The 14223-nt window shown below is 37.9% G+C and overlaps 1 protein-coding gene across 1 annotated transcript; it reads left to right on the top strand.

Moving 5' to 3' along the window:
* Positions 1-1142: 1142 nt before the first annotated feature.
* On the top strand, positions 1143-10554 carry LOC139714222 (lysophospholipase D GDPD1-like). The gene is made up of 9 exons (XM_071625935.1): positions 1143-1159; positions 1869-2004; positions 4862-4911; positions 5553-5572; positions 5812-5912; positions 7466-7555; positions 8756-8892; positions 9849-9954; positions 10346-10554. The coding sequence occupies exons 1-9, from the start codon at positions 1143-1145 to the stop codon at positions 10502-10504; spliced, it is 816 nt and encodes a 271-aa protein (XP_071482036.1). The 3' UTR covers positions 10505-10554.
* Positions 10555-14223: the final 3669 nt, after the last annotated feature.

Raw genomic sequence — 14223 nt, 5'->3', positions numbered from 1 at the left:
CTACTTGTATAGCGCACAGGTCCACCTTTCAGTGCTCAATGGCCGCTTCAAAAAATGAAAAGATAGAATGTATATTATAGATGCTCAAACATGACAACACTACAGATAAGAAAATGGTAAACAATAAACAAACACATATCAGATACAATTGTTCCAAGCATGATAGATTGCAATTATAGTCCTCAGTGTGAGAATGTTGGGGGGGGGGGGAAGATGTTCGAGAACACAATGTGTTCATTGTGCAGGGTAATGTAATGTTAAATTTTCAGAATCCACACTGGGTGCTCATATTACTACTGTACTCTAATCCCTCTTTATTATTGTGATGATGATGATATATGATGGATCCCGGGGTACCACGTTGTGTAGCATCACCTCACGTCCACTCGAGGACAGCCGCAGAGAAATGCATGCACTATGTCACGTGTGCATGTACATAGTCAGTCCCATGCCACTGCATGTTATACTATTATGCGTGCATGGCATGCTGTGCTAGTACTAGCGAGTGCTTCAGTGCAGTGCAGTGCAGTGGCTAGCGCGAGCTAGCTCCTGCACCAAAATAATTTCGACTTTTTGGCAACCGAGGGTACAACCTTTCAAAAAAATATAAATAATTCAACAAAGTGGCTGATTTTTATTTGGTACCCCGGGATACCATTTATGTCATTATATGCCAATCAGTGTCATTTTTTTAAATAGCATTAGGTAGATGGCCAGGGAAAGAAAAAAACTGATAATGTTATTTTCATGTGATGACATTGTAAATCATGGCTTGTAAGGGGTGCTTTAAAATATCATGCTCTCTCCGTGAATGTCCTGTTAGCGTTTCGTACACTTTGTATGGTCTGATATGTTTGGTTGATTTTCCTGTTTCACTTGCAGGTTATCTGATAATATGCTAAGATGCAAAACATGTAATCAGAAGAAGAAAAGAAAAATGGAATAGTTGCCAGTTTGCATTAAAACAGATTTTGAAAAAAAAAGGAAACACTGATGGCACGTAGAAACAAGGAAACGAACCAAACTGCCTCTTTTCGGACAAAAACACATCTAATTCTAACTATTGCTGTATTCTCTAAATATTTTCTCCCATTTATGTCTGTATGTGTTGGATAGGTGCAGCAGAGGGTTATGAGAACACCATGACTGCATTCAAATGGTAAGTACACAAAAATGTAGGATACAAGTGAATCACTTTTTTTGCAAAGATGTGACAGGACTTTCAGTGTTCAGCCGTCAGCTCATACCTTCTCATGAATATCATCAGCAGGTTGATTTTAATTATCCAGTTGAAGGTGCATTTTTGTGTGTTGATCTTGAGAGCTGGGTTTCAGCTTTCTCTTCTAGACTTGCAATTTCACTGAAAATGTGAGTTTTATGTTACCCATGGCCATGGACTGCAAATGCTGTCATGGTATTCATACTTTTCAACAAGGAAAAAAGGATATCTGTGAAGGTAATTTTTTTTTCTTTAAGTTCAGGAATTATGCTTGTTCTTGCACTTATACTTGTTATACAATTGTCACATTTTGCAATCCATACGCCCTCATTTGGTTCAAATGCAGCAGTTGATTTTTGAGCGCATTGCTTTCTGGAAGATGGGTTGACGACATCCGCACGTGTGCTAGTTAGCTTGGCTAATAATTAAGTGAGAAATGTGGTTCGTGCTAATTCTGTTAACTCTTCCCTCTTTCTCGCTGTGCTTGGAAGAACGTGGTTAGTTAAGTATTTCTTCAAATATAACCTAGAATTTTGAGAGTATGCCTCTCACAGTGTGGCTGTTGGTGGCATATCAATGGATTGTGAAATTTGGGGATCAAAAGTCACGGCATCAGGCAGCTACAAGAGTTCTTTTCCCTTTCTGTCAGGGCCCGGGAGGTTGGTATGGAGATGCTTGAGCTGGACTGCCAGCTCACCAGAGACAAACAGGTGGTGGTATCCCATGACGACGACCTGCGCAGGGTGACGGGACACGAAGCGACAATTCAGGAGACGGATTATCAGGTACAATTCAAACCCTTGCCTTTTATGATATATCACAACACTATTATAAATGCTTATCTATTTGTGTAATGTTGCCTTGTCAATTTAAATCACTGCACTTGCTATTCTTTGTCTTTGTGCTTTTGAAATTTGTATTCAATTTGCATTTGATTGAGATTGAATGCAGAAATAAATCAAATCAAACAAGCAGATGACACTCAAAACAGGGTGGAACCCGAGCTGTGAGAAAGATGCCTGTTGTTGAAACTCTTTAAAAGAGTCCCCCCCCCCCCCCCCCCCCCCCCCCCCCCCCGTGATGTATGCACATATGAAAGACTTCACATACTAACTTTACTCTGCCTTTGATCTCTTTCTCTTTTTTTATACCCCCGCCACACGTAGTAAGAAGGGGGTATATAGGAATCACCGTGATATTGGTCGGAAGGTCGGGCGGGCTGGCGGTCGGTCGGTCTGTTGCAAAATCTTGTGTCGCGAACTCCTACAGTTTTGAAGCAATTTAAATGAAACTTAGGGTAAATGATGATATTGAGGTATACTGTATACGCCGTTATTTTCGCGTACAGATATTTTCGCGAATGACGAGGTCATAGACATTTTCGCGAGGTGTTGTTTTCGCGAATTGACGCCGACGCTTACGTTAATGCTCTATCAACAAAGCGCATTGGAGACAATTTCGCGTGTTGTTAAATTCACGATCCAACTGCAATTCGCTAAATTCGCGAAAATTAAACCCTCGCGAAAATAACGGCGTATACAGTAGATGTGCAAGACATGTTTTTTGTGTTTGTCGGACAATGTGTTGCCATGGTAACCATAATTTTACCAAAACCTTGTGGATTGAATAACTTCCATAGTATTTAAGCAATCAATTTCAAAATTGGTATCTATGATGATCTATAGACCGATTCTGTGATGCGCTATGTGTATTTTTGGCCTGGGCAGCGCCATTACTGCGGTGTCTCAGCCGGCCCGCCCTCCCACTCCCCCACCCCTCTCCCTACATTAGCACGCGCACGGAATGAAAAACTGATAGATGGTTGTTTGAGCCAATAGGCGTCTAGTGCTGAGTGCGCGAATGCTTGCTTAGTGCGCGAACCTTTGTTACAAGTGCGCGATAAACATGTTTCCCGGGGGGTGGGGGAGAGGAGGGGGGGTAGGCTGGGACACCGCAAAATGAGCTAATGGCTGCGCCCAGTGCCACAAATTGTCTGCTGCCCTCAACGAACCCGAATCGATCTATAGGTGTAGTTATGCAAGACACTGTTTGTGTTTGTACTTGACAAAGCATTGCCATGGTAACTGCATGTTTTCTTCGAAATCTTGTGGAGTGAACAACTTCCACAGTTTTGAAGTCATTGAAATCAAATTTGGTAGGCATTATGGCCTTGAGGCATAGATTTGGAATCTGTTAATATAAGAAAAATGTGTTGCCATGGTAACCACTCATTTGTGTATCAATTGAACCCTTTAATCTATGAAGGTGAAATTTGGTGTGTATGATGCTCTTTAAGTGTAGTTTTGCAAAATGTTCTTTGTATTTGTACCAGACAATGCATTGCCATGGTAACTGCATGTTCTTTTTTTTAATCCTATGGAGTTAACTTCTTCCACAGTTTTCAAGCAATTGAAGCCAAATGTGGTAGGCATTATGGCCCTGAGGTATAGATGTGGAACACATGATTTTTATACCCCGCCACAGGTAGTGTGAAGGGGGTATATTGGAATCACCGTGATGTTGGTCAGGCGGGCGGGCGGTCAGTCGGTCGGTCTTATGGCCTTGAGGCATAGATGTGGAACACATAATTTGTGTGTTTGTCGGACAAAGCGTTGCCATGGTAACCATAATTTTACCAAAACCTTGTGGATTGAATAACTTTCACATCATTCAAGCAATTAAGGTTAAATTTAGTATCATGATCTTTAGGTGTAGTTATGCAAGACACCAATGTGTAAATATAAGAAAAATGTGTTGCCATGGTAACCACTCATTTTTGTGTCAAATTGAACCATTTAATCTATGATGGTGAAATTTGGTGTGTATGATGCTCCTTAAAGGGCAGGTTCACCTTCATAAACATAAGGATTGAGAAAATGCAGCAATATAAGTAGAACACATCAGTGAAAGTTTGAGGAAAATTGGACAATCGAATCAAAAGTTATGAATTTTTAATTTTTTTTTGTGTTGGAACCGCTGGATGAGGAGACTACTAAAGCTTGTGAGTCAGATGCGTACAACGGTATAAAGAAAATGTACAGAAAATTCAACATATTTTCACTTTTTTTCGCATAATAAAAGACCACTTGACTTGCCTCTTTCTAAAGGCAGGGGGAATAATATTACCCATAACATATGTCGGTAACGAGTCAAGGGAATGTGTACTTTTTTTCAAAAGATGAATTTTGTGAAATTCTCTTTATATTTTCCTTATATTGTTGTACGCATGTGACATCTAAGTCATTCATACACTGCAGTAGTCTTCTCATCCAGCGATTACTGCACAAAAACTTCAAAAATTCATAACTTTTGAACGGATTGTCCAATTTTCCTCAAACTTTCAATGATGTGTTCTACTAATATTGCTACATTCAGTCAATCCTTATGTTTATAAAGGTGAACTTGTCCTTTAAGTCTAGTTTTGCAAAATGTCCTTTGTATTTGTATCGGACAATGCGTTGCCATGGTAACCGCATTTTTTTTTTTAAATCCTGTGGAGTGAACTTTTCCCACTGTTTTCAAGCAATTGAAACCAAATTTGGCAGGCATTATGGCCCTGAGGTATATAGTTGTGGAACACATAATTTTTGTGTTTAATCACCTTCAGTGATAATTCTAGTTTTTTCTAAATTCCCTATTCAGGATCTACCGGAATTACGTCGTGAATTAGAGGTTCAATTTGCACAAGGTCAGTAAATTTAATGCACTTGGTAATTTGAAAGTATTATGTGACATTTGATATTAAATACCATTTGCCAATTAAACTGTTTCCTCTTTTTTTTTCTTTTTTTTTGGTTAGTATTAACTTTTATTGTACTGTATGGAAAAACAGCTGGTGATAATTTTCATGACCTGTGTTGATGTTGAATTAGAATTTGTAGGTATTTCCTTTTTTAGTCAAAGAAAATGGAAAATGCATGAAATGCATGAATAATTTGTGTTAATCACAAATTCTGTAGAGAAATGTAGGAAAAGATGTTTAGTAAATGTATACTGAGTGATGTTTACATGGCTTTTTAGTATTTCACATTCAAGAGAGATTGTACATCATACAAAGTAAGAGATATCACAATGTTTTTTAAAGTGTCTAAGTGTTTTGATTGTCAACTGCTAGAAATTGGTTGAAAATGGCATGAGCAAGGCGAATTCATTTTCATAATTATGATTTACTTCAATGGGAAATTGTGCCGGGAGTTGCTCCTATCGACAATTTCTCTTTTATGATGTTTGTCGTCAACAGGGAGAATTTTCGTCTATCAATTTTATGTTTTTATAGATTTTTTATCATGTACATTAGGGTTTTCTTGCTATCATTTACTATTTTTGCGAGAAGATCAATTTGTATTTCTTTGAAGGAGTACATTTGGAAATTTGAAGACCTACTTATTTTAAAATCCCTATCTATGCATTGCTCTGGACTTGTACTGTCGCTGCCTGTTAATTTGCATATATTTTGTCTCCTATAGCAACCAGGGATGACATCTCGTAACGCTTTGTATCCAGTAGAAAAGGTGCTCTAAAAATATATTATTATATTTATCATGAATGTTGAAATCAAACTTCTGCAGAAACGTGCCATAAGCCTGACTGTCCGGACCGGCGGATACCTTTGCTTCGAGAGGTCTTTGAAGAGTTCCAAGACTTTCCCATCAACCTCGACATCAAGAGAAACGATGACGAACTTATTGAAAAGGTGAGCTGATAGGTCAGGGTAGACTTTAAATCTTGTGGAGACAATCATAGTCAGTCAACTTTGATATTGTCCAATTAAAGCTAAAACATAGTGCTTGCAAGGGCTCATAATTCATCTCCCACCATTTGGCATTTACTTGCAGTATACTGTATATGCCACATATTTCGTGAGTCCAAATTTTTGCAAATCGGGAATTCCCAACGATTTCTCGAGTGGCTAAATTCGCGATCATGGAGTCCTGTACTGAATAGCCTTTTGTCAAGGCCCTCTTGCTGTATGGTGAAGAGAGCCCAGCCGAGTGGGGTTGCGCTTCGCTCGTCCGTTGCTCGTCCGTGACAGCGAGAGGGCCTTGACAAAAGGCTATGTACTGAACGGAGAAGAGTACTCGCGTACGGCACATTCACATCAGGATCTGAGTCAATATTTGTGCGTGTCTTTAATTTCGCGAATGGCACCTGATTCGCGAAATTTGCGACAATAAAAACCTCGCGAAATATTCGGCCTATACAGTATTGGAAAACTCTACGTAGAAAATTGCCTGGTTTTGCCGAGATTTGCCGATTTGCCGAGATAATGACTTGTTTTGTAGTATTTTTCAATCAAAAGTGTGAAACATTAAAAGTCGGACCGACTTTATTCCTGAAGTGCCCACTTCAGGTGTGGAAAAGGCTGCTAGTATTATGATGATCGAATCATGACCAAGCAGTAGTACTGAATCGCATGTAGAACACACTGCAGGTAATTCACCCTTGCACACAGTGGATACCGCTATGACTGGATATATTGTAATCAATGTAATCGAATGTGAAACATCCTGTGGAAACCAGGTTCTGGTAAGCTCTGACATTGTAGTACTTCTGGCGAAGCTTTTTGGCTGATATTTCGCATTTATGTCATTATCCAACTGAAATTGTATTACTACAGCATTTTATCACGCATTTCCTATCCATTTGTGTACATTTTAGAACACAAATGTGTGAATACTTTTCTTGCAAATGGCCAATGGCTACGCTATTGTCCAGGTCTGGGAGGCACGACTTTTGCAGAAACAACTGTGACAGAAAATAAAAAAGTTGCTCTAAAAAACACAAGGAGCACTGATATTCGATCACCAGACAACGCAATCTGTCTTCGTGATAAATAAAACTGAGTGCAAAGCTTTCTTTGTACTGTGGCATTTAAAAGAGCACTCAGATTAACACTGGCACAGTCCATGGTGTGCACATATCTTACAATAGTTCGAGGAAGGTAACATTATTCTCAATTCACTGGCATATAGTTTCTTGCCCTCTGTGCCAACTTGCCTATCAAGCTTACCAGCAGATTTGCCAGACAGAGAACAAACCACAGGGAGTATCATATTATAATTTCATCATTTATAATTTTTGGTTAACAATTATATTGTGTTACTTTCTTGTTGATCTATTTGTCCTTTTTTCTTTTGATTATATCATATTGTCATGTGCAGTTGAGTATATATACTTCTTAGAAACTGCACAATATAAGTTCAAAATTATTATTATTGTTATAATAACATAATGTTACCATTATAGGTTCTTGAACTTATCAAAGAGTACAAGAGGGAGAAGATAACTGTGGTGGGAAACTTCAACAGCAAGATTGGCGTAAAGGTCCACAAGAAGGTGAGTTTTTATTTACTTTTGAATAATTTTTCCAATTACAATATGTATAAGGACATCAGAATTCATTGTTTGAAAGTGTAAGTGCATACTTACATCTACTTCTAAAGGGAACATGCATGATGTTTGTGACAAAAAAAAAAGAAGAAGAAATGAATAAATGATAATAACAATAGAAATAAGTACCTACGATCAGTCAGTCAGGTTTCATTCAAGATGCAGAAGTTTGTTTGTTTGATGAAAATATCCTGCCGGCATATGGTTCAGGCTTTATTTGAGTTCCTTTTTTTTTTTCATTTTCACAGTTATATGTAAATTTGAGATTATTTTTACTTTGTATTGTTAAAGTCATTACTGTTGTATTGTTTGATCAGAAAATTAAATGAATAAACAAACTTCATTTCATTTCGTGAAAGGAATTGAAAAGTAGGCATAGGCTGATGTCTATTGTTTGAACTTGACTGCATATGAATGTTTGATATAGCACACAACTTGGCATGTGATCTCTAACTGTAATTTACGCCAAATTAATTGCTCTGTTTACTTTTTGTTGTTCAAGTCATACTTGCACTTACAGAAACTCATGTAAAGTGCTCTGCTAGGTAGTTGTGTTATTTCAGATTGTAAAAGAAAAGAGATACTCCATGATCAAAGTCAATTTAAATGGGTGTTTTGTATAACTCATTGATCCTTAACCCCCCCCCCCCTTCCACATCTTAAGAAGAAAGCTAAATAAAGGGGGAAGAAAGAGAGGAAAGACGAAAAGATCTCATGATTCCAGTCATATTGACATAATTATATTTGTAATTTCAATGAAGGTTGTCTGCCTTCTTGGTTTGTTCAAGTCTGGCCACACATCTGATGAATGCTATGAAGAGAGTAAATAGGTCAAACAGTTTGTGGCACAAACAGTAATTTCTGGTCAATTGTTGATGAAATGCACAAACACATAACACTGAGTTTCAACAGCCATGATTGTATCAGAGAACTATTATTGCCTGGTGTTAAAGTGTTAAATTTCAAAGGCAACAATCTAATTTGACTTTTAAGATGTGCATCGTAATGTATACTGTAGTCAGGGTAATTTGCTGACTTTCATTTAATTTAGACTGCTGGTACAATTATGTATTGGAAGTTGATTTCACTTGCTTTAAAGCAATTTTTCACTATCATCATGAAAATTATGCTGGCTTTCCCTCAAAGGCACCAGACATCCCTATAATCTTTGGCATGACTGGTATGCTGAAGCTTGTACTCCTAACATACACCGGTTTGCTGCCATTCGTACCTCTGATGGAATCCTACCTTGAGGTACCAACTGGAACACTCATCAATGATCTGTAAGTCGTCCAACTGGAACACTCGTTAGTTCTTTGTAGTAGTCCCAGGAGAGGCCTCATTCCAGTCATTCCATTTGTGTCATTCATTCATGCCATTCATTCATTCATTCAATCATTCATTTGTGTATTCTGTCATTCATACATTATCCATCAGCCATTCATTCACATTCAATTCATTCACTTGACATGCCATTATCTTCTAAATTTTCATGTATTTATGTATTCATTCAAATTCATTCATTGTTCATTTTTTTTTTCTTGTATTCATTCGTGCATTAACTTTGGCAGTCAGCTCTCCAAAAGATACGAGAAATTATTCATATGTATCAGTGGTAAGCAATGATTATGAAAAACAAACCACTGAGAAATTGTGATAGGAGAAACCCATCTAGAAAATTAAGCATAATGTCAATTGTTTTGGACATATGTTGTGTCTGTCACAAAATGTTATTTCATCACTTAAAGAATTTTCAGCATTGCTTTCATTGATAATCAGGTAATGTGGTTTGTAATGATGAATGAATGTAAATCATATAATTTGTCTGGTATGCCTCTTTAATCATGAAAAAAAAAAATAGAAAAGAAGATTACATTACATTTCTCGGTACACCACCAAATTGCTCCCAACTTTATGAAGAAAAATACAGTGCACTCCCATTATAGCAAACACATAAGTGCCAGTTCCAAGGACTTCGTTATAACAGGAGTCCACTGTAATACAAAAGACTGCATTACATTGTAAGTTTACCACAAAATTTTCACGAACTTGATGCTGACAATACTGCAAATAAGTGAAATCTGAATCACATGTAGTAATGTCAGCTCATCCCTTCCATTTCTAGAGCAATCAGAATGCAAAATCATATCTTATCATTGGCTTTTTTACAAATTGAGATTACATAATCTAACACAAAGTGCCTCTTTGCTCATCTCAGACTGTCCCTTTCTTCTTGCAGAGAATTTTTGGAGGGTAGGAGTGTGCTGAAAGCGATTCTCCGTGTGTACGACTTTCTCGTTATCCGTCCATGTCTGTTCAGGCACCTTCAGAGGCGAGGCATCAAGGTGAGATAAACACTGCTTTAATCTTGTGCATTTAACTATCTTAGAATTCAGTAAGGGGACATTGTGGACATGTTGAAGAGTTCATGAAAAGATATGGCTAGTTTAAAGGAATGGTATGGTATTGATGGAGATGAGGATTGGGCTTTTATGTTTTTGCTAGATATCAAGAAACCTACTAATGAAATAATACAGAGCATACCATTCTAAGAGGAATTCAAAGTTTATGAGATGAAAATTGCTCTTGGAATGGCCGAGCATAGAGTCAATTTTTGAACTGTAGTGCTCTGTTCCAGAACTTGTCATACCCTTCACAATGCTTCGGAAATGATGACCCCATTCTTCCAAGACGACAAGGAAGGATAAACAAATGTATTTCTACTTGCTCTCTCAGATCTACTTGTGGGTGCTGAACAGCGAGCGGGAATGGAACCGGGCCATCAAGCTGAAGGTGGATGGGATCATGACAGATTACCCCTCAAAGCTCAAGAACTTCTGTGACGTCAAAGGTTTCTCCACCTCCAGGGATCCCCTACTAGAGAGAGACCACTGAGTATAGAGGTTCATGAATCATCTGTGTTCTGTGTGAATGATTTGAGTACCTTGTAGCAAAGATCAAAGATTTTTTATACTGTGTCTTTGTATTCATGTCTGTGTGTATGCATGTGTAAAAAAAAAGACAAAAAAAAAAAAAAGCATGACAGGCTTTTGCCTGTCATGCTTCTGTAGAATCTGTTTGCAGGGTGTTCTGTGAAACAGGATGGCCCAGTGAAATTAATGAAGGAAGTTTATAGATGGCATAGGATTTCCCATTTTGTAGTATCGTAGGATGCTTCATGTAGCATTTTGATTTGGCATCCACTCGGTTTGCATGTGGCAGTCCATATTGTAAAGACCACTGTGTAGATTCTTTGAGATTTTAGACCGAGCTTCATTGAGTTCAGGGGTAATAGTAAAATTAATTTTAGAATTTGTTTTGAGGAAATATGACATTTTCGTCATCACATTGGCAAATCTGACTGCTATGTCATATCGTACGAAAGATTTGATGGAACTGGATAATTTCAGTTTCAAATGCACAAGAAGTTTGGCAAATTAAGATACAAACATTAACTCAATGGAATGCTTTGCCAATACATAGATCAGTAGAAATTAGTAATTCAGAGGCTTTTGATTGTTTTGCAACCTAAAAATAGTAAAATATTGATATACACTGTATGGCCAAAATAGGGCTCAAGTGAGAAGGAAGTTTATATTATAACTAATGAAATACTGGCAGTGATAGATAGAACTTATCATAAGAAAATGCAGCATGAGTTCCCCAAAATTTGGTGTTCAATTTGATTGGCATAATGTTTTTTTATAGTTTTCTCTGTAAGCAGATCAGACACAATTTATATTATATCCCTCATAGAAAGCTTCTTGCCATAGGATTGTACAGAGCACGAACATGGTGTAGTTTTACTAGCTAGCTACGAGCAGCTGGATGCGGTGCAATTGGTTACTAGCCAGCGGGATATAGTACTTTTGGGAATCCACGATCTGCACCCAATCGTGATCGTGTGATCGATATTGACATTTCTCACTTAAGAATGTACGCAGTGCGCGTAGTAGCGATACTTTTGAGTGACAGTCCTGTGGCTTGTAGCTAGCTAGGCGCTAGCAGCGCGGCGGTGCGCGACAGCATTACAGAAATCTGTGGTGCGATGGCGTGTGTGTGTAACGTTAGTGTGATCAATGCATTCAGCTCAATTGACAAAGTGACTGCTCCAAGTAACGGAGGAATGATCGCAGGAGGACACCATATCAGGTACGAATTAGGAATAAACTAAAAGCGATTTTAAAGATGATCTGGCCAGTAACGAAGCCGCTTTAGGCCTACTTCTAACGTAGTCCTGGACCTCCTCGATCTTTCGGAGTTTTGCACGCTGTAGTGTAGCTCGTGTGTAGGAATCAACAACCGGTAACAGCTCAGCGGTACGTGTCGTTCGCTACGCGCTGCACGCACTGCTGCTGCACTGCTACGGCCTAACGTTAGATTTATCGTTCAGGAAATCTGCACATATTTTCCAAAAGGGAACCGTCATTACTCTAGTAAAATGCTCGAGAGGGATATAAAACAAATATCGACTGATTTCTTTCGGGCCATGGTAAAACTATTTGACCTTGGTGATTTCTCAACAGTGCCATGTCCCTCGACTTCGTCTCGGGACATAGCACTGTTGAGAAATCACCTCGGTGCAAACAGTTTTACCATCTCCCTCTGCAGCAGTCGATATTTGTATACTAGTGCAGGGTAGCATGCATGAGAGTGTTGTTTTCCCCACTCATTTTGTACTTTGAGACATATATTAGGATTTTGTCCTAAACATAGTTTGACAATCAGCAATCAGATATCATCAATAATGTTATTTTACTCCATCAGTCAAGAAATCAATTCTCATCAATATGTTTACTTGACTTTAGCAACCAGAATAGGCAATATGCCAAAAGAGCAGGCAGTCTAGTACAATATAATAATGTCATATGATCCAGAATTTTGTCTAGATGAAATGTCAGATGCCAGAATCTATGTACCATTGGTCACAAGGCAGCTTGTGTGAAGACACTGTTACTTTAATACTCCAGTACTGACTGTGCATGGTGTAAATATTCACACAGTGTTGTATAATGTTTCCTTGTTCTATGTGTACCATGCCTCTGTATTCAAAATGTTCAGTGAAAGGGGAAATCAAGATAGATAGATTGATAGATAGATAGGTAGGTAGGTAGATAGATAGATAGACAGATCAACTGATACTGTAGTTTGATTTATAAATTGGTTGGTTGGTTGTTTGGTTGGTAAGTTGATTGATTGATTGATTGATTGATTGATTGATTGATTGATTGATTGATTGATTGATTGATTGATTGATTGATTGATTGATTGATTGATTGATTGCAGATAGAAAGATTGGTAGTTTGAGAGATAAATAGATGGATAGGTTGGTAGATTGATAGATGTAAAAAGATTTTAGGTTGAGGTAAGTAGATAGACTAAGGTGAGCGGGGAATGGGGAATATGGAGATATGCACATTTAGACGTCTATGGTATCACTTGACGCTAGAAAGGTTAAAAGCCAATGAGCAAATGTTCAGTACGTACATAAAATTTAATAAAGAAATAGTTTGAAAATTATTCAAATTCATGAAATTCTTCCATCGATGTAAGGCAATTTGTTAATCAGTTGCAATAGATTAGAAATGTATGGCTGTCTGCTGGCTCAGTCAACTGAATGTGCGTCTCTGTAAGAAATTGATTGGCATTATCATATATCATTTCCTGGTTTTAGGATGCTTGCAGTGCAATAATAGATTTTTTTATAGTTATGTGCCCTTACGTTTTTAGAACTTTGCTTTATACCTTTTTGTTAAAATTTGTGATAAAGTTGTTGAAAAGAACAGCTTCCATTACCAGTTTATGTTCTGTCAAATGTGTAATGATAAAGACTGGCTTTGCAATGAAATTATGTCCATGGGAGAAAGCAACTGTCAGCCCGAAATTGATGGAAGAAGTACAGTACTTTGATAATGTTTAGAATGGAGCAATTAATAAGAACTGCACTACAGTTTATGTAACATTGTCATTTTGTTACAGTACTGTTTTTGTGGTACTGGGGAGAATGGGGCATTCTACATTCTGCATTGTCCAAGGATACTGTAAAACATGATATATTCGTGGCATGAATTTTTCGCGAATTGGAGCCGACAGCCTTTTTCGTGGCATGAAATTTTTGCGAAATGCCACTGGCGTTCAATGCGTATAGTGTAAACAAGGACTTTCGCGTGCATTTTAATTTCGCGAATCTTGGCGCTCGCGAAATTCGCAAAATTGAAATGCACGCGGAAATTCCTCGTTTTACAGTATATCCCAGTGCACTTAATACTGACAAAGATGTATTGGCTCATCACTCCAGATTGTTGTTGTTGTTGTTGTTGTTGTTGATTTGTATGTGAAAAGTGGTTGCTTTCTTTGAAATGTGTATAAAAGTCATAGAATGTATACATTGTACCAATATGCAGGGGTCAGAAATCTGATTCAGTTTCTAGATTTGCGAGTTCCTTTTTAGCTCAAAGTGCAATACTACATTCTTTCATTCATTGTGGTGACTGAGTGAAAGAATATTGTTTGCTGATTTTTCAAGTCCACACCTTTTACCTTTGTGTGACACCTATGCATGGGTTGTGATATTTCAAGTTTTATGATAGTACCAGTACTACATGTACTCGCAT

The sequence above is a fragment of the Diadema antillarum genome, unplaced genomic scaffold (genome assembly GCF_040938485.1).
Source record: "Diadema antillarum isolate AM-2024a unplaced genomic scaffold, OU_Dant_1.0 seq00002196_RagTag, whole genome shotgun sequence".
Taxonomy (NCBI): domain Eukaryota; kingdom Metazoa; phylum Echinodermata; class Echinoidea; order Diadematoida; family Diadematidae; genus Diadema; species Diadema antillarum.
Note: the sequence above shows the minus strand (reverse complement) of the source record. Positions and strands in the feature narration are given on the sequence as shown.